The sequence below is a fragment of the Rhipicephalus sanguineus genome, chromosome 3 (genome assembly GCF_013339695.2).
Source record: "Rhipicephalus sanguineus isolate Rsan-2018 chromosome 3, BIME_Rsan_1.4, whole genome shotgun sequence".
NCBI lineage: Eukaryota > Metazoa > Arthropoda > Arachnida > Ixodida > Ixodidae > Rhipicephalus > Rhipicephalus sanguineus.
The window spans coordinates 15,698,948-15,720,454 of record NC_051178.1 but is presented as its reverse complement, the minus strand read 5'-3'; the positions used below and the strand labels follow the sequence as shown (position 1 = coordinate 15,720,454).

The 21,507-nt window shown below is 47.6% G+C and overlaps 1 protein-coding gene across 1 annotated transcript in view; it reads right to left on the bottom strand.

The window, feature by feature from the left end:
- Nucleotides 1-21,507, bottom strand: part of LOC119384815 (autophagy-related protein 16-1) — a 225,949-nt gene that overhangs the window by 193,827 nt on the left and 10,615 nt on the right. Inside the window, exon 3 of the mRNA XM_037652509.2 lies at nt 6,601-6,685. Coding sequence (XP_037508437.1) covers nt 6,601-6,685 — 85 coding nt within the window. The remainder of the gene's footprint in view (nt 1-6,600; nt 6,686-21,507) is intronic.

Here is a 21,507-nt window from a genome sequence, read left to right as displayed (position 1 = left end):
GTTAGACAGAATATTAATGAGAACTAACAGACAATAATGCCAAGGAGAGTATAGGAGATGTCATTTGTAATAATTGGAATATAAATGTGAAGAAAGTAAAGTGGACGAAAAGATAACTTGCCGCCGGCAGGGACCGAACCTGCGACCTTCGAATAACGCGTCCGATGCTCTACCACTGATCTACGGCTGCGGTCATCCCCCGTCCATTTTATAGGGTATATATGTGCATTTAAACCTAGGAGGGTTGGCAATCCTTGGCATTATTGTCTGTTAGTTCTCATTAAAAAGATCATTTGTGTCGTTACATACACATGGTTTATTCATTAGTAACAGCAAGGTAAATTCTAAATAAAGCTGATACGACTGTAAAAAATTATGTGTTGCAATATACGACTGTGTAATTCACAGACGTACGAAAATAGGTGCACGAAGCGGCGTCAAGTGGAAACACAGAGGGAGAAAAGTCACCTTAGATCCAGTCAGCATCATCTCACCATGCACGCTTTAGAGATGTCGCTCGCTCATGAACATCCAAGTTTTAACTCGCAAATAACTACTCGTATGACGGGTTGACATCCAATGAATCAGATTCCGAGTCAGCAGTCGAGCAGTGATTCGGAGGAATCGCCGCTAGACTCACTTGCAGCAGAGAAACCGGCGTGCACTTCCATAGCGCAAATTGCGCGGGTGAGCGCACTGAAGAAAACTGTATGGTTGTGCACGCGTTCAGAAAGCAAAAACAAGTCAGAAACTTACAATAATCCTTTGTCTTATTGCCAACGAGACCGGAGCGGGTTTTGTGAGTCCGCAAAACAGGCAATGCAACCACAGCAGCATCGTTTGTGTCAGTCAGCGCATGTTTGAAAACAGGTGTATTCACGGACTGAAGAGCAACAGACGAGAGAGTAACAAAATGGTCACCCTTTGAGAGATTCTAAACCAGACAGCCATCAGTTTTGCGGGCATGAGAAGTGGGAACCGGCCGAAGAAAGAAAATGAAACTAGCCAGCGTACCACTGTTGTGAAGCATAAAAGAAAACGGAGAGACATCAGCACAAGAAAAAAATTCCATGTATTCCCGCAACATGGCACAACATGCCAAGCAAGAAAAATGATCGAAAAAGGCGGGCTCTTTAAACTTACATGCGATCACGTACACTTACATCATTGACCATTTAGAAGGTTTTCACGTAGTACGTACATAATTAATTAATATCTGGGGTTTAACGTCCCAAAACCACGATTTGATTATGAGAGACGTCGTAGTGGAGGGCTCCGGAAATTTCGACCACCTGAGGTTCTTTAACGTGCACCTAAATCTAGGTACACGGGCCTCAAACATTTTCGCCTCCATCGAAAATGCAGCCGCCGCGGCTTTTAGTAGTACATACATGTACGTCATTGACCCTGAAAGGGTTAAACAGCAGTATGGGCAACACCTTTGCACCCTCTTCGGCGTGCAGAGGTGGGCAATTCCTGTCCAGCAAGCAGAGCCACAGCATTCATTTAGACGATACTCAGCAGCTGAACACTCTAAGCAGCATTTCGTCGGGCGTCCTCAACAAGTTCACTACAAGGACGGCTTCAGGGCCACGTTGCCAGCCACTGCGATTGCCGCCAGTTACCGAGGTACGAGCGATCGATGGCATCTGACCGGCCTCACGTTGTATGTGCCTACAGATTACCAGGAAGCATGTCTATCCAGATCCCAGGGACACTGCGGAATGTTTCTTGGCCGGTTGTCATCTCCTTCGCGCTGCTACCCGCCACCCCCTCCAGAAAACTAGCACAGCCATTACAGGTGAGATCACTGGACAGTTTGTTATTTTAACAGAAATGCCTCCATCATTTTTTATGTTTAAGATGTTTAAGAATCAAGTATGTGTGCATACAGACGGTGTTTCAACAATGGCCTTAGTGGGTGCAGCGGACACCCACTGAGTTGTCTCTTGCACTGCACCCACGTCCGAGGGATTTAATAATAAACCGGCACTTGCATATGAGACTACAGGTGCTTCAGCGTCGTGTGGTCTCTTGTGTCTGGGGTGCGTCTATTACTACTGCATGGCTTAGGCACAGCGTCTGTTACATAGTGTCAGAAGTCGTTCTAAACATTTCTCTAAGCTATAGAAGAACTATACCCACCAGACCACCTCATTTTTTCCAGGACTATCCCTGAGAACGTAAGTTTCTTCAGCATTTTGAACTTTACCCCAAAGCCTCGGAAAGGAAGAAGGAATGCAGCGAGAAGCAGAAAGTGGCATTGCTACTCCATGTCGCAGTGCCGGAAGCTGTCGAAGTATTCTACACTTTAAGTAGCACGAAGACCGAGGAGAGCTATGACACGCTTCTACAAGAGTTTGAGAGCTATTGTCAGCCTTGCACAAATGAGACTTCTAATGGTACGTGTTTCAGAAGCGCATGCAGGTGGATGGTGAACCTTTTGAAGCTTCTTGAGGGACCTGCAGTTGAAAGCCCAGAGTTGCAAGTTCGGAACTTTGCGTGAATTTATGATACGTGATCAAATTGCATTCGTAACAGCTGATCACCAACTTGGAGAGCACCTACTCGGAGAAGACTCACGGTCGCTGAAAAGTGCTATTAAAGCAGCACAATCCGCAGAAACGGCAGATGATCAGAAAACAGTGTGGCAAGCTCCGGAAAGAGCTGTTGAAGCCATCAGCAACGAAAAAGTGTCAGTCAAGGACAAAATCAAAGGGCCTTCAAGAAGTGCAAGAGGTGCATGACCCGAAAAAATGCCCAGCATATGGTCAACGGTTCAGAAAGTGCGGCCGGATGAATCATTTTCCAGAGGCCTGCAGAATGAATAAAGCGGTCAACGATATTGAAGAGACACCAGCAACTTGTCGAACGCGCACTATGAAGCATGGCAAATTTGTGCCAGCAAGAGTTTGGAATGGATGATAGGCACAACCATGAAAAACACCAAACTGAAACTCAAAGTAGACATGGGATCACGGGCAAACTTAATTCCTATATGTTGGCTCAAGAATCTCGGAGACCACCACAACATGTTTCAGGAAAGCAAGACGACGCTATGCAGTTACAGCGGTCAAGTCATCAAGCATCCTGGAACAGTAGTGATGCCAGTTACTCACCAAGGCAACACTACGTAGGACTTGGTGCCATACTTATACAACAGATGGAAGATCGAGAAAGGGTTATCAGTTGTGCTTGCACGTCCCTATCCAAGGCGGGAGCCAACTATTACACAATAGAAAACGAGTGCCTTACCATCATTTGGGCTATATCAAAGCTGTGGGCGACCACCATGCCTTGTGTTGGCTAGCTAACTTGAAGGACCCTTCAGGACGTCTCGCATGGTGGTATTTGAGACTTCAAGAATTTGACATTAACGTCGCTTACAAGTTCAGATGAAAGCATTCTGACGCCAACTGCTTGTCTCGAGCCCCCGTCGATCCACCCCCGCGGGACGACCAAGACAATGACTGCTTCTTGGGAACCATAAGTGCCGACAACTTTGTTGAACAACAACGAGCCGACCCGGAACTCAGGAGCCTTGTGGAATACCTCGAAGGCAAGACCACCGTTGTTCTGAAGGTATTCAAGCGAGGACTGGAGTCATTTTTCTTGGAAAATGGCGTTCTCCTAAAGAACTACCTCTCGTCGGCCCGAGCCACCTACCTTGTCGTTGTACCTTCAGCAATATGACCAGAATTTCTGCAGGCTGTAAGAGATGGAGTTCAGTAGGTCTCATTTCGGTAGCTGGCACCAGCTGTTGTCCACATAGCCGATGCTTTCCAGAGAGGAGACCATGTTCTTACAAGAACGTAGGGCTTACTTACATAGTTACAAGATAGTACATCTTCAGCTTTTATTGCCAAGCGTCTGCTAACACTGAGACACTAGGGAAGTGGTGACAGCAGCTCCCGCCAATCCAGTGTCTCGCAGTCTCAGTCGCCCACTAGAAAGGGTGAAGGGGCCACTCAATACATCCGTTGTTAGCATGGTCGAGATGTCCAATGGGGTTCACAAGTGCACCACACAATGAAGACATACGAGTCCCACACTTCGGTGAGTCGATTCTGTGAATGCCAGGTGACGAAGTTGAGTCCGGAGGGTCGTTGACTTCGCAGGAGATCTTTGTTGATGCCCATTGTCTCGAGTACCTGAAAACGCTTATGCTTGCGTTCAGGTGAAGACAGGCCCTGGTTTAATGGGAACCTCTCCAGCGGCTCCGCCCACATTGAGGATGTCGTGCAAAAAGGGGTGATCGTGACTCCCCTGTCGGGATTCTACGTAAAGCACGACAACTGTCCGCCTTGCTCACTCGACCCCAGGTGCATAAGCTCCTTCTAGGAAAATGCAGGGCCGCGTGCCCCCGTCCAAGCACTGATCCCAGGGGGAAAGCTCTTTGGCCGATAGGTCAATGCACAAACGCGTCTGTCACAATGAATTTCAGGGCCAAACATAACAAGGCCCTGCACGACAATAATATAGAAACTTTAGCGAGTTGGTACATCTTCATCATGCGTAAAGTGCAGCGCACACGGGAAACAACGGACGCAAGGGAAGAAGCGAACAGGACTAGCGCTGACTCTCAACTGAAATGTTATTGGAAAGGAAACACTATAAATAGCTATAATTATCACAACAATGTTGGCAAGACAACAACACCAAATATAAAGCAAATAAATAAAAATACAGAAAAGGACTGGACAACTCGCACTTTCGATCCAATCATTTTTTACAAGTGTTAGTCAGATAGTGAAATTCAATGTTACTCAAGGTGATCGATGGCCTGCTGACACATGACTCTCCTTTGCTTCTGATGGGCAAAGCTTCAACGATTTCTCTGGCGACCTGCTGTCTGTGATGCGTTAGAATCATTGTGTCGTCAAAATGAGGGGAACAGCTGCACTCGTGACAATGGTCAGCGAGGGTAGATGGTCGGTCTTCAGTGAGTGAACGTTTGTGCTCTTTTAATCTGATGTTGATACACCTTCCACTCTGCCCAATGTAAGTTTTGCCACAAGACAGTGGTATTTGCTACACAATTCCCACGTCACATTCAACAAATTCGGACACATGCTTCTCCCACACAGCATGTGTAGCGCGTTAAGAGCACAGTAGCATGTTAAGTGAAGGCTGTGGAACGAACCATGTAAAGTCTACGTATGTGCCGTGTAAGTGCGGGGTCGTCTACCAGATCCCACTTACTTGCGGGAATTCTTACGTGGGGCAAACAGGCAGATGTTTAAATGTACGTTTAAAGGACCATAACCAGTCGCTGAAGAAATCGGATGCTTCGCTTCTCGCCTCGCACTGCTGCACGTCTGGTTGTTCTCCAGTGTGTTCAGATACGAGAGTGTTGTCGTCACACAAATGCAAGGTCACTCGAGAGGTGATAGAAGCCTTCCATATCAAGAGAATGGGTGATGCATGCGTCAGTCAAGCATCATTGTCACTGACAGAAAAAGAGTTTTCTTTTCTGCTTAGCATGTGTTCATTGAAGTAATGCTTATGTCAGTGACTAGACCCCCCCCCTTCTTTTTTTGCTTTTGCACACGGTTTTCCTTGTCTTTCGTTGTTCTTCTTGTTTTCTTGGATGATCTTTTCAAATAAATTTTTCAGTTGCGAGTCAGCAGTCGTCCTGTGTGATTGTTCCTTCTTAGTCTCTGTCTTTTAGTGCTGCATCAAGAATGCAATTGGATAAAGCAAAAATACCATGGCATGAGAATTAATGCAGGCTTATTTTATCAATCCAAAACGTGTCAAATCTAGTTGCAAGCAACTCTCTTTCCTATCTTGAATGCTCTGCCTTGGGTTTCATTGTAGCTAGTTTGCTCAAGTACTATCGTGAGCAATAATATTGGGATTAAGAATGCGTGTGGCAAACAGCTTCGAACCTGATATGGGCCTATTCCCAGTGGCCACTGTCGGAAACACATTGGGAAGGTGCTGTGGCTCTGCTAACTGTTGCCACTCGCACCTTGCTAGTACTTGCACAGATGGCAGCTGATTGCGTGTCACTGGCTGCTCGCGATGGTAGGGCGGGTGTGCTGTCTAAAGCTCCACGCAAGATACTGTTTTCATTTGCCTGTGTGTGGGTCACACCCAAGGTCAAGATACAGCAAAACGGAAAAAAAAAGGACTGCCCATTGTTATCCCTGTGTGCACAACAGGCACTGCAATATCATACCATTATCTCTGTCATACAATCAACGTGTCATAAGAACAGATGTGTGGTCAGAACAGAAAAGTGTCACCCTTTCCACTTCATTTCTGACAGCACGATACGAGCATCGCTGGTGTTCCAGACTACTTGCCATGTGCTCGCATGTTTCTGCTCATATTGCTCACAGCAGTACAAACATTCACTAAGTGCACTGCAGCCATTCAGAGCTATTTTGGATGTAGCTAGGGCACTTGAGTTAAATAAGCAAGCACAAATTTTTATCAGAATACCCATTTTTTCGGACGATTTCGCAATCATTGAGGTGTCAGAAAAATCAGAGATAGCCTCGAGTTTAATGAGCTTGCAGGCAGGCTTTGGCACAGTTCAGTGCAAGCAACACAGCACAGCAAAAACAGAGCCTGCACAAAGAACACCCTCACCTCAGACTTGTGGCGCAGTAACTCCGTCATCTCCTCCTGTAGCTGGTAGATTTTAGTTTCGAGTGCTGCCCGTGGCTTCCCAAGACTGCAAAGCCAGCAATCACACAGTAAATAAAACACGTCACGGTGCATGCGGCTACACTTTGGTCCACATGCACAGCACACACAGATTAGGCTACTAGGCCAACAACATGAGGTCAGAGGAAGACGGAAGCTTACGAATTAAGCCAACATAGTAACTAAGAACATGATAAGGTCTCGTTTTACAAGACTTAGGTAAATGTCATTTGCTGCATTACCAGGAAAGCAACAAAAGCAGACACACTCGTCTTTGTGCAAGACAGAATGCAAATCATCAAGTGTTGTTAAATTGTGACTGCATAATACCAGCAACCTGCATTAGCACCTAGCAAGTGGACGATTCCTTGTTCGAGTAAGCACATTAGCCAGATACAGTGCACCACTTAATTCAACAGGCACACATGCATCGTTCTTTTTCTACTGAAATGGCAATTTCAGAGATAGTGAAACAAGTGTGCGTCCTTTGTGGGCTCTTTCATCAAATATCATGGCTCACCAACTGGCCCATCAGCACATATTGAAAGTGGATTTGAGCCACTCCTGGTATCGATGGCCACCAGAGATCTTGGCTTCAAAAGCGACTATGCCAAGTGGCCACAACAGTCCTTGAACACGTACAAGCAAAATGCCGAGTGTCCCATCAGGAAAGTGCCTGCTCTTTACAGCTTAAAGGGGTCATGAAGCACCCCTTGGGCTGATTGAAAAAACACATCCTGCGGAAAGCTGACACGGCTATGAACTGCTCTGCCAAATATTACAGTCGTGCGCGCCGCGTAATGGCCACAAGCGGAGCGCGAAGTTGCCGTTTCCCCAGGCACCCTCTTTTCAAACAGAGGCCGGTTCTCACTCTCGTCGGTGGGCGGGGCGTCTGTCCGCTGTACGTCGCAAAGACATAGCATGCTTATTGGCCGATAGCCGACGTAAATCGAGAGCGGCGTTCGGATCAGATGCGCTTCTTGCCGCGGAATGCCGCCACTTGCCGACGCCGCACTCGCGCAAGCGAATCACAGCGGGAGAGCGATCGCGTTTCATGACGCGCGCTGGCGTAACTTCTTTCCCCCATGCCATCCCTCCCTGTCTAGCTTCCAGTGCGCTCGTCGGCACGAGAAAAGAGAGAAAGCGCTGGGAGCGTGCGCCAAACCCCCGTAACTCCGCTGATTCTTGACGGATTCGAGAAATTTTTGCGGCAATCGATTCGGGAGGCAGTACACTCCGATACTGAGGCCATTAGATCATTACTTGGAAAAGTGGTTCATGACCCCTTTAAGTGCCTCCATCAACCCACATATTGCTAGTGCATCATCAAATTATGCTCAGTACTAAATGCTATGAACTTTTGAACCTGTACACAACGCACAAGTATATTTGGTTTTTGAACAACTGAATATTTTCTTTTTGTTTGTCAAAACGTCTTTTTGGGCTAGTTGGTTCATACTTACAGTAAAACAGCATCAGCGAAAACAAGGGACCAGACGAAGAGGAATGACACGCACACAGGGCGCACTAACAACTGAAGGTTTATTCAGTAGTTGCGTAGAATAAGTACTGGTATAAACAAAAGATAGGAAATTACGAGAGATATGGACACAGCGTCTCATGGTCACTCCTGCTGCACATTCAGAATGGGTCCCGTTAGGAATCTAACATCTTTCTTGGAGAGCATGGCATGCTGACACAGGATTCACCGAGCTTTTTTTTATCTGCAAGGCTTCAACAATCTCCCTTGTTAACCTATCAGGTGATTTGGACATGATGCTAGTGTTGTCACATTGAGGTGTGCATCCGCAGCCCCTGCAATGAATACCTAGATGCCCCTATACAGCTTTTGTCGTGTTGTACTTGTGCTCTTTCAATGTGTCATTTACGCATCTTCCTGTTTGTCCAATGTATGATGCGCCGCAAGACAAAGGAATTGCATAAACCACATTTGCAGTGCCCTGTACAAACCTGTCGCGATGCTTCTTAGTGCACACAGGTGTCTTACTTCCTTCATTTATCGCCAGACGCATTTTTGCCAGCTTGTCGGGTGCAGTGAAAACCACCTTTACACCTGCCCTTTCCGCCACTTTCTTCAAGTTACGCGAAAAGGGATGTATGTATGAAATAGCGAAGACATTCTTTGTACCAAAAGTGGTTCCGGGTGAGTTGATAAGACATACTTTCTATAGAAACAGTGCAAAAGGACAGAGGACCAGTAACGTCTGTGCCTTCCTTTACCGGTCCTTTGTCTTTTTGTGCTGTTTTCATGTGAAAAAATTCTTTGTACATTCTTGCACTCCCGCTTGGTTAGCGTAAATGCCTTGCTTCTTTAACTTGAGTATCCTTTCTGCAACGCCAGACAGCATAGCTCACGGGTGCCCCAGGTCAGTTAGACAAGGAACCTCATCGTCAAAGCTCCTTTGCAGCCGGTGAATGCATAATTTATTTAAGGCATTGTCAAAGGATGAATAAACGATACTGCGCTTCACGAGCTTAGAATGAGGAGAATAAAACATCAAAACCGTTTTCTAGCTCTAGGCTAGAGTGCCCAGCAGGTGTGTTTTATTAGATGTAAAATGAAGGCCTAAATCAAGGAAACGTAAAAAACTGCCAACCGGAAGCTCGCAAGTCACAACTAAAGGTGCTAGGCACTGACAAAAAAGTGGGATTATGTCGGACGACTGCTTTTGCGAGTCTTCCTGGTCACATTCTACAACTATTAAAAAGTCATACAAGAATCTGAAAACATGTGACACTTGCATGGATAATATTGGGGCGATGCATGATCCTATGCAGACACCATCCCCCGGAACCCCATCCGCCGCCCCCCCACCACTCTACCACCATCCCCTTCCCCTCTGTATAAGTGGAACTAAGAGATATGCTTACCAGCTCCAAAAACGAGCGTACGGCTATACCGGTAGCATTTTGTAATTCTTTTATTTCTTTGAATTTTTCCATTTCATGTACACAGGGGAGAACCTTCTGTTTCACCTGCACCTGCAAAGCACTTTGGAGTCTGTATTCGCTTCTTATCCACTTGAGGTTCCCTAATTTATCTGCACTGTACATTTTGAAGTGGTCAGTACATATGTTGAACATGTTAGAAACAAACATTCGTACTAGCAGCTTTGTTTCAAAGAACACAGCTAGCAATGAAATTTTGGTGCACTTGGTATACAGTAGACGCTCCTCGTTAAATGGAACCTGAAGGGACCAGAAAATGTTACGTTTAACAGGAGTTAATTTTACTGAGAGATGAACAGGGGTGCATAATTCAAGAACGAAAATTTTATTTAGAAGATTTCAGTTTTACACTGGACGTTAGCAGTTGCAAATCAATGCTCTTTCTTTTTTTTTTATTGCGCTACAACATGAATACTTTGTTTAGCTTCAGGTGGAAGCCGTTTTATCCCTTGCACAACTCTTTCACGGCAAGTAAGATTGCAGAAAACAGAGAAGTGAAGCCAATTGTCAAGACATATGTTTGGGCTAGTTGGTTCATACTAGCAATAAAGCAGCGCCAGCGAAAACGAGGGACCACACGAGGAGGCACAACGCGTATACGGGACGCTCTGTGTACGAGTTGTTCCTCCTTGTTTTCACACGCGTTGTTACACTGCAAGAGAAGAGGAAATTGATAATGTCATTATCCTTCCAGAACCTAGTAAAACACAGTTGAAGAAAGGGACAATGAAATATTTTTGACACGAGATTTGTAGGCCAGCAAATCTAAGCCTGCAGCAATCTTTAGGCAGACCAATTAGTTCTTTTCAATTTACATAATTGAAAACACTCCTGACTCTCTCTCTCTATCGTTTGCACAAACAAGCGAAGCCATCTTTTTTCTTCACTAAAATGACAGGATAAGCCCAGGAACAGGAAAAAGGCCATATAATTTTTCTTGATCAGACTGTGCACGAAAATGGCGCACATACTGTGTTGAAACAAGCAGCCATGTCTAGCTTCCCGGTGTGTCAGCATTTTTGACGGCCACACAGGACAAAGAGCCGTCATCCCTAATAAGCGATAGGCTGACGGTCTGCACACCAGTTCTTTCGCTTGAAGCATCATGTAATACCTTGTGCTTCTTCAACTGTTCTAGGCAAGGTACCTGGCAGTAAACTTTGCACAAGATCATGCACGAAAACTAGGGATGTGCGAATATTCAAAATTTCAAATATTTTTCTAATAGTATTCGATTCGACTCGCACTGGAATTTTACTACTCGAACTATTCGAGCTTCCCAAAAACAAATACAGTCAACGTCCGATTGAAAGTGACCCCTTCAGATTTTCAATATGCTTCACCTCATTACACTCTCATATTGCGGCAAAGCTGCCTTTCAAGTTTTGTTACGGTCGAATTTAGCCAAGACACAGTCAACGTCCGATTGGAACTGGTCCCTAGATTTTCAATATTCTTCACCACCTCTCACCCCAGTATTGCAGCAAAGCTGCCTTTCAAGCTCCGCTACGGTCGCAAATGTACTAACTCAAGAAAACGCTGGTTCCAACACGGAGATGTAAGATGTGGCAGAGGTGGAGGCTCAATTAATGCTGTTTTGGACCTGAAATTTGGGCAGGAAGTCCGAAAAATCGAAAGCCAAAGCTTTTTAGCATCCAAAATTTAAGATGTTCTTATACATCGATGTCTACGAGGCAGATTTGGAACTCCGGACTTGAAGGGAGCACACCCTTGTCCACCACATCAGTTGGGACTCCACAGAAGTTGAAAGAGGAGGAGATGCTGAGGAAATGGCATCTATGCTTATCACGTGTAAAGTGTTGTCGACAACACTTTGGTTGAACCAAATCATGTACATAAATACAATTTGGCCTCTACATTGCCTCATTCTTGATAAGACAACTATGAAACACTTTCATGTTGCTGTCTCATAAGAATATGCTTAGGAATGCTCTCTAACTTTTTTTTCTGCAATTTCGCTTCAAAGTATTAAAAAAATATTATAGTAGAAATATTCGAGAAATATTTGAAAAATATTCGATTCAATTCGCACTCACACTTCAATATTTGAATTCACTTCGCACCCAAAAGTTTTGCTATTCGCACAGCTGTAACGAAAACCATTGGCCTCCAACAGTATCGTTAATGATGTCCCCGTGTGGAATAGATACAGCTCTGTTTGGCTGCTGAATCTGTACGAAGTCACAAAGAGCCCTCTTCTTCAGACACAACAGTTATAGATGACGCAAAAAGCAAAGTTAAGGGCCTTATGACTGCAGAGTTTAGCATTCGTTGCAGCTCCTGTGTCAGCCATGTTTTTTTGCCACCCTGTAGGCTCTCTTTCATACAATAGTTGTGATGCAAAGTTCAGAAGGTTGAAACAGAGGGACACCAACGAAGGTTGTGAGAAAAGGTCACAGTTTCACTGCAACGGCGAAGGAATGAATGCGATAGCAACAAATTGGAATGTAAAGCGAAGGACGGAAAGCAGCTCAAAATTTCCAGCGCGTCGCTCAAGCGCAAAGGGTGCACGAAAAGAACACACACAGGAGGAGCGTGAGCTATCAAGTGTCACAGCTCGACACCTAAAGCACACTGCTCAAACATAAAGAAGGACGCACGAAACGAATGCACAGGCATACACAGGACGAGCACGAACTATTGTTGCTTCATTCTGTATGAATGGCGCGCTCCTTTTGCAAACGCAGCCGCTGCAGAGAGCGAAGTGACTTTCGTACGCTCTGTGACTTCAGCGCGGACAGTGCGGTGAAAGCACAAGACATACAAGCCACCCCCCACACGAGAGAAGCGCGCACACAGGCGATCATGCCCTGGAGGGCAAAGTGCACCTCGCTGGCGAGGCAGAAGGTGCGCGCGCATTGCAACAAGCAGGGTGACGACCTTTAAAGCGCTCCCCTCGCGCCCTTCGCGCCATCTCGATGGTGACCAAGAAAGCACGCTGAAGTAAATGGTGTAGATAAATAGCTCGCCGTTAGAATTCTGAAAGACATACTCTTTGTGGACAAGCCGTCTAATGCCACGCGCCGCGGAGCGAGAGGTCGCCCCTTTGATTCCATGCTTCGGACAAAAATTTTCTGAATTATTTTTCTTTCTGGCTTTTATATATATACCGGGTGTCCTAGCCATCTTTAGCCAAGGGTTAAAAAATACAATATTAGAGGCAGGTGAGTGAAATCAGTCGCAAATTACTGACAGTCACCTTTCGCACTACAATCTTTTGTTTTGTAATTAATCTGTTAATTAAAAATGTTTAACTAAATTGCTAAATACTGACTTTAGGCAAGAAATGCGACTTGCTAAGTTCGAGAGCGCCTTCAAAAACACCCATTGCATTATTTGCGATAAAGAAAGTCTCACGTATACCATTTTTTAAAAGCAGCAAAGACAGCCTGCGAAATACAAAAAGAACCACGTGACTAGCGCATTCACGCGGCAGCGCACATGCTGCTCTCAGCCGCCATAGGCGTGCGCACAGGGGGGGCGGCCGCCCCCCTAATCACCCAAGAGGGGGGGCGCAAAATCTGCCCCTTACATTGACCCTTCTAGTCACCTAAGAGGGGGGGGGGGCGCAAAATCTGCCCCATCATGGACTTAGTAGAGTGGGGGGCCGCTGCGATGAACCTTCGCCCCCCCCCCCTAATGAGGAACCCTGCGCACGCCTATGTCAGCCGCGGTTTGAGCGAACGAAATTAGCTGCGGCCGCGACTAGCCGGCTCCGTTGCAACGGCAGGCTGAGAAGTTGGCAGTGGTTTCTTGGTCTGCGTCAGCCAGTTGGCGCGCGTGACGTTGCAAGTTGTAGCGAGCACGGGCCAAGAACTTATCGGCCTACCACCGCCAACTTATCGGCCTACCACTGCAATGGAGCTGGCGAGTCACGGCCACAGCTAATTTCGTTCGACAACGCGCCCAGGCCACAGTGGCCTGCCACATCCAGTTGACAAAAAAAAAAGTTTTCGTGGATTTTTCTACAAATATTGTGTGTTTTTTTTGTGGTCCTGCTGGCTGCCATGAATCCAATCCAATCCAATCCAATCCTGCTTTGCACTGTAGCCCGATTGCTCCACGCCATTTGTTGCTTTGTGTTTGCGGTGAGAGGTCAGCTATTATGCCTATGCAGTCCTACACAGCGGCGAAGAAAATTGAGGTTATTCAATGGCATCGAGAAAATGGAAAGAACATGCACCAGATGTCTCGACACTTCAAGCTGGACCGGAAGCGGATACGGGCATGGGAGAATTTCGATAATTTACTGCAGCTAAACTACGGGAAGGCAAAACTTCGACGGAACCTCAGTAACGGTGCACCAGTGTTCAGCGAACACGTGGACAACGCACTCTTCGAGTACCTTGAGCACGAAAGAAGTGCAGGACGTGCCGTCAGCAACCGGATTCTTTCCGAAGAGGCCGTCAAAATTGCCAACAGCATGCAGTTGGGAAACTTCGTAGCCTCCAGCCATTACATAAATCGCTGGAAAAAGAGGTTCGGCGTTGCAATGCGTCGCGCCACAAACAAGAGCCAGAAGACGCCCAAAGAACTTTCGGAGGCAGCAAGTGCCTTTGGTCTTCCGCGAACCCGCTGCGACGGCGCAACGGCTACACCTTATATAACATGGCCAACATGGATCAGACGATGGTGCGAATAAACAACCCCGCATACAGGATGAACAACGTGGTCGGCGAAAGCACCATACGGATTGCAAACACTGAATGTGCCCAGCGAGGCTTCACGGTTTACCTAGCTGCTTGCGCCACCGGCCACAAGCTCCCGGCCTTCATTATCTTCAAGGAGCATAGCGGAAAAATTCCTGCCGGGGCCTTTCCGAGCCTTTGCATACCAGGTAAGAATAATTTTATTTTTATTGCAATAGCAATTATATGGACAGTCTCGGCTGGTTTTTGCCATCGCCGTCGCCGTCGTCATGCACCGTATATGTATATGTATATATATACAGTGATGCTACCGAGGACTTCTGATTTGGAGCAATTTTTGGAGCAGCAAAATTTCTGTTTTGGAGCACTTTGGAGCAGCAAAATTTTCATCTTGGAGCACTTTGGAGCAGCGAATTTTGCATCCTGGAGTGCAATACAGAAGCATATTGCATTAACATTCAAGCACCTGAGTATTATTATGGGGCTCTTATGAAGGCTAGAAATATTTCGATTCATTGCAAATCTCATGGAAAAAATCATCCCAGGAGCATAGGCGTGCGCACGGGTGGGGGGGAGGGGCAAAATCAGCCCCGTACATTGACCCTTGCGATAGCAATTATATGAACACTCTCGGCGGATTTTTGCCGTCGCCGTAATTTTCCGTATAAAGTCCAAATTAATAACATCACCACGCGCATTCTAGCCGCGGGTAAAAGCTCGCGAGCACTGGCGACGAACGCGGCTGAAGCGGAGATTAAACTAGCCGGCCGTCTGTCTCCGCCGCACGGACAGCGCATGAGATAACATCTTCCCGCGTGCGGGCCTGCCGTCGATTGCTCATCAAACAGAGAGGAAACGCCCCGCCAGTTTTTCGTAAGGAGCATGAAGGGACGCCAGGGGAGCGGAAGGGGGGGGGGCGCATCGTTCGAAGGGCGCAGTCGCTTGCGCGCGCGCTATCTCGAGGCATCAGGAGACTGCTCGTAAACTTGCTGTGCTGTCAACGCTTACTTCGCGTTTAGAGAACTTAGAGCAAGAAAACGCTTCGGTTCCTGGAGGGACCATATTCCCTTAAACCAGCGTTTTGTTGAGTTATGCGAGATCGGATCCAAAAGAGTTAGCTGCTAGTCTTACTTCGTTTCACAATACAATTTTTTGGTATCGCATTCATTGCTTCGCTCTTAAGCGAAACTGAGTTTTTTTAACCGTTAGCTATTGACCCCCGAAAGCGAGGGGCGGACGTGTAACATGGCGTAGCCGCTTCACTGTGGGCCGTCAGCGACGGGCCCGCTACCGAGAGCTGCGCATTTGCCGCTGCTCCGACCAGGAGATATGATTTTACTAATGAGATGACATTTTAAAAAAAAGCAAGCAAAACATTCGAATTGGAACCCTAGCACGTGAGCTCGAAACGGCTGGGCCTTTTAGGGGGTATTTACCGCAGAGTGATTAGAAACTCGGACGTGCTGGCGGAAGGAATTACGAAAAAGCTGTTCTGGATGAAGATCCATGGATAAAGTATATCTGAGGAAAAGTGTCAACGCGTTTCCACCGTTCGCGTGCTCCCATAAACGCGAAGCAAAGGAAAATTCGATATTGTCCCATATATCTACTGCGAGCGATCCCAGATTTCATTCGGCGATGTCCGGAAACAGAAGCGACAGACATTTTAGCGGCACTCATGTAGTTATTACTGAACATTGCTTTCCTTACGTGCCGTGCGACGCTTGAATCGAGCTATCAGCAGCGTTTCTGGAACAGACGACGACCGCCGATGAATCGCGTCGCACTTTCTCGCTACCGATAGGCCTAGACGTCACGAGCCTCTGCGGAGAGCGCGTTTTGCTGTCGAGCCAACTTGCAGAACAGAAGCTACGTCGGCACCGTGCATGGCATCGTGGCTTACTCGGAACGCACGCGCGAGCGCTATTTATTCAGCTGAATAATTCTTGGTCCATGATTGCGACTTTATTGGCAGCCCCAAGATTGAGCTGCACATGTTCTGACGCGCCGGCGGTGCGATTGCCGGTGATAGACGCCCCCAAACCCGAGACTTTGGCGCAGTTTGGCGCAAATTTCATCGATATTATCAGGATGGCGCAGTAAATACAATTTGGCGCACTTTGGCGCAGTTGGCGCAGGAGTGGAATCACTGTATATATAAAAGTAAAAGTACATATATATAAAAGGTGCTTATAAGCATTTCTTCACTACCAGCGAGATGGCGCAAGGAGCGCAACGGGCGCATTTAAAAGTCGTCGGCCAGTCTAATGTTCGCGCAGGGAGAACCTTGCCCTTCCGCTGTCTGCTCGCGCGGTATACTCGTGGACAACTTTTCTTGGCAATGAAGGGAAAGCTACGGGGCGGAGCGTCTGCACGTGTACTGCTACGCGAAGTAGTCCAGTATGGCGCGCGTCTCGTAACGCCGTGGAAAGTGATGGCTAGCGTTGCATGTCAACGCAAATGCTGCTTAGCGTCTAAGGCACGGGTAAAAGGCGTGACTTTTTCACGCACGCAAAAACGCAAAGTGACAACGTATAAAGTAAAAGAAATACAAATATCTCTCTTGTGTGCGCTGCGTTCCGTCTCAAAAAGCTACATGTAGAAAATGAAGGAGTATTTTATATATCTCATGCAGAAAATATGGAAGCAATTGTGGGACTACATTCATTAGCGGTAGGATACGTGCATTGTGGCTCTGTAGCCTCCGCTTCATTACCAAGAAAAGTTGTCCGCGAGTATAGTTGCTGCCGGGGAGCAGATGTTTATGCAGCGTAGCAGCGCATCCATCATGGGCCACTTTTCTTGCTATCGCATTCACTGCTTCGCCCCAGCGGCAAAACTGACTTTTTTTGATGGGGGCGAGGGGTCACATTGTCGGCTAGTTCGTCTTATCACAACGCTGACTTTTTTTCCCATTCGTAGCAAATGTTCGTCTCACCGCCACGAAAAACAGCTGGATGACATCGGAGAAAATGCAAGAATGGCTGTCGAGAGTCTGGAGCCCAAACGTCGACGACGTGCGACGCTTACAAGTGTTGGACCAGGCGCCCATCCATAAGACACAAGCCGCTACAAATGCACTTCGAGGAGTACGACACCTACGTGCTTTACGTGCCTGCGGGGTGCACGAGCATCCTGAAGCCTGCTGACGTGTATTGGAATAAGCCGTTCAAGTCCACCTTGCGGCGTTTGTGGGAGCAGTATATGCGTGAGGAAGCGCGAACACCGAAAGGAAACTTGAAGAAGTCGTCGCGGCACGGTCCTTCAAGGGATGCGGCATTAGTAACGCGGTCGATGGCTCGGAGGACGGCGACCTGCACGGCGGACTGGCCGATGTTGGAGCTGTGGTGCCAGAAGACCGCGGCGGACTTGAAGTGGAATGCTGCGACCTGTTTTTTGCAACTGACTCGGAGCAGTCTTTCGATGGTTTTGAAAGCGATTAAAAGCTACGACAAATCGTGGGCCTAAATAAAGTTCACTGTAATAAAATTTTATTCCATGCGCGCTGCGTTTTTTTTTTTTCTGGCGTGAAAATTTTGCCGCCATCTTGAATTTTGGTGCCGTTCCAAAATAGCGCCCCCCCCCCACACTTTGCCGGCAATTTCAACTTCGTTGGGGGGGGGGGGGGGGGCTTGCTCGGAATTTTATGGCACGTATACATATACGGGACATGATGGCGACAGCAACAGCAAAAACCAGCCGAGACTGTCCATATAATGGCTATCACAATAAAAGTGAATTACTTTCCACGAAAGAAGAAACCCACAACCTCAAGGATAACTCCAACCATCATCTCCACCCGAGAGGTAATATCGGTATCAACCCGTGCCCGGAGGGTTCTTCTTCGGAGGCCGAGCGAAAGAAGGAAGAGCCGAAGATCCTACTAAGGAAGGGCTGCTGAAAGCCCCTGGGAAAAAGCTGCACATCTTGCCAGGCCCCCGCCCCCTTCCAGAGAACACTGACCTGCCGCTTCCCAAGTGTGTATGGGTGTGCATTCCCTATGTTGAAGGCAAAAGTGAAGTGCATTCTGCCTGCACAGAGAATTAAAGTAGCACATAAGCCAATTTCCACGCTCAGTCACTTCTCTCCACACCCTAAGGAAAAAGCACAAAAGGTGCTTCATTCCATACCAAGTGCTTACTATGATGCCTCCTACATGTGGGAAACTAACAACTTCCCCAAGCAGCTGCAACAACACAAGATCGACATTCGCAGGGGTGAGACAGCTGAAATTGATTCGGGAGCAGCTTTTGGAGCAACAAAATTTCGATTTTGGAGCAGAAGAACCCTCATTTGGAGCAAATAGCAGAATTTCTTATATCATCTCAGGAGCTTGAAAAACAGATTTGTAGCAACTTGGGGGGACAAGTACAATTTAAATTGGACTAGGATAGAAGTAACACTGAAGCAGCCTTTGCAAAAAGTGTCGCCAGGTATGAACTATACTACCTCTTTAAATACTATGCGACCTATCTAGCCCGAGTAAGAAACGCATGAAATAATTGAAAAAAAGGTTCTGCAAACTAAGTTCACTTCATAAAAATGTGGAAAAAAAACAACAAAAAGAATGTGATTGCACAAGAATTGCACTTACATAGCAGTAGGCCTTTTTAAGATAAGTGATATAATTTAGCAGATTATTGCTTTGGCTTTTATTGCGATAGCAATTATATGGACATTCTGAACAGGTTCTTGCCGTCAGCATCGCAGTCATGTTCCGTAAAAAGTCCAAATCCATAACATCCCCCGTGCGTCATATGTTTTACCCTTCGGAAAAAGCGCGCGAGCGAGGGCGCCGAACGCGGCTGAGGCAGAGATGAAAAAAGCCAACCGATCACTGTTGCACGGAGGGCACTGTAGTGTTGTTGTATTTTGTTATATTATTCCTAGGTGGCATCACTTACCCTAACACACTAACAGACGGTGCCACTAAGAGGGTTACGGGTGTATATATATAGTATCAATAAACATGGCCGGGCGGTTAGTCGCCGGCCCAGCCGAACGTCGCGTCGTCATATCGTTACTCTCGACATGGTGTCAGAAGTGGGATCTGCATCATAGTAAAAATGCCTCTGGGCGAGAAGAACAAGGACAGCGAGCTACCTGCAGCGACCGGCGGGAAAGACATGAGGTCCGTTCGATTCACCTGCACCAATCGGAACCGGTTCATGGCGGTGTACGAGAAGTTCAGAAATTGTTCAGCAGGAGTTCAGTTGTGCGGGCACGGTGCTTCACTAGAAACGAATGACGAGGTGCCGACATGGTGCAGACCTTATTTTTGTTCGCTTAATTTACGTCGTCCACGTAACGTTGACAGGTGGCAAATCGCACGTGGACAGTCTATGAAGCGCAAACACTTTGGCAAAACACGTCTCACGTTAATGAGGTGGGTACAGCGCCTACGTCCGAATGCTGCGTTGTCTGCTCAGCTACTAGTGCGCACGCGCAAGACTGCACCAAGCCGGCACCGTCAGCATAGAGGGTGCAGGAAAATCATGAACCAGTGCTGCACCACTCCTGCACCTTTTGAAACGAATGGCGTGGTTCAGAGACCGCCATTGCTGCACTGCTGAAACAACTGGAAAGGTGCAGCACCTCGTGAACTGGTTCCGGTAGTGCAGGCGAATCGAACAGACCTATGGTGGCCATGGTCGCTGGGCCCAACTTGCAACCGCCACCCCATTTCGACTTCGAGAACCCAGCGGCTTGGCAGAGGTGGCATCAGCAGTTCGACGACTACAGTTTTGCAACGGGTCTTCATGCGGCGGACGATGAAGTTCGCGTCAGGACGCTGCTATACTGCATGGGCACCAGGTCACGGGACATTTTGTGTTCATTGCAAGTACGGGACGAAGACTATTCAAAGTACAGCGTCATCGTTGGTAAGCTGAACGGATACTTCTTACACCCCGCCAACGAGCTGTACGAGAGCGCACAGTTCCACCGACGTGTTCAACAGGCAGGCGAGACAGCTGATGCGTTCTTCACGGCACTGGGAAATATGGCGAAATGATGCAATTACTCTGCACGGGACATAGAGGAGCGACTGGTCCGCGACAGTTTTATCGTTGGCCTTCGTGACACAAAGTTATCAGATAAGCTCTGCCGCAATCCAAAGCTTACGTTAGATGAAGCGCGCATTTGTGTCCGTCAAGCAGAAGACGCAGAGAAGGAAAGGGCAAATCTTTCAGCATGTTCGCCAGCGGTGACAACGCATCACGAATCGATAAACGTGGACGCGGCGAAAGTCATGCAGAACCGCCCACAGCAGCGAGAGACGCGCAACGCAGCTGCCCCATGGATGCATGTTTCTTCGCCTTGTGGATTTTGTGGCTGGTCCTTACATTTGCGCTGAGAATGTCCCGCACGCCGAGCAACCTGCAACAAATGCGGAAAGAAGGGCCATTTCGCAGTGGTTTGCCGGGCTAGCAAGCAACTTTCTGTTGTGGAATTGGGTGCTGTCGGTTCGAACAGCGAAGAGCGGGCCAAGTTCGTGGATGTAAAAGTGGACGGAACGCCGCTACGCTTCAAAGTTGACAGTGGCGCCGAGGTCACAGTCGTCCCCAGTACATTTTCTGGAATTCCGCCATATCTTGAGCCGCCGGAAGGACAACTTTCAGGACCGGCGGGACAACCGCTGGACGTGCTGGGCACGTTTACCGCCACTCTGCAATGGAAGAACAAGTCGGCAACGCAACGACTTTACGTGCTTCGGTCACAGGTCATGCCACTTATGGGATTTCCTGCTATCTAAGAGCTGGGTGTGGTCAAGTTCGTGGATCCAGTGGTCGAGACGCAAGGCAACCAGGCGGCATCAGACAAGCTGTTTTGTGGTTTGGGCGAGCTGCAAGAAGCGTACGCTATACGCCTAAAACCAAATGCTGTCCCCTATTCGCTGCTGGTCCCAAGACGTGTGCCCATCCCTTTACACGGTGTCGTGAAGGCGGAGCTTGACAGGCTTGAAGCGGAGGGCGTGATCGGACACGTGACAAAGCCTACTCCGTGGTGCGCCGGTATGGTCATCGTACCGAAGGCATCCGGATCATATCGCATCTGCGTCGACCTCACCAAGTTGAACCAGGTAGTGTTGCGTGAGCGCCATATCTTGCCCACCGCAGACCAAGTTTTGGGACTACTGGGTGTTTTGCTCAGGTGTTCTCGAAGCTTGACGCTACATCAAGTTTTCATCAAGTAAAACTGGCAGAAGAGT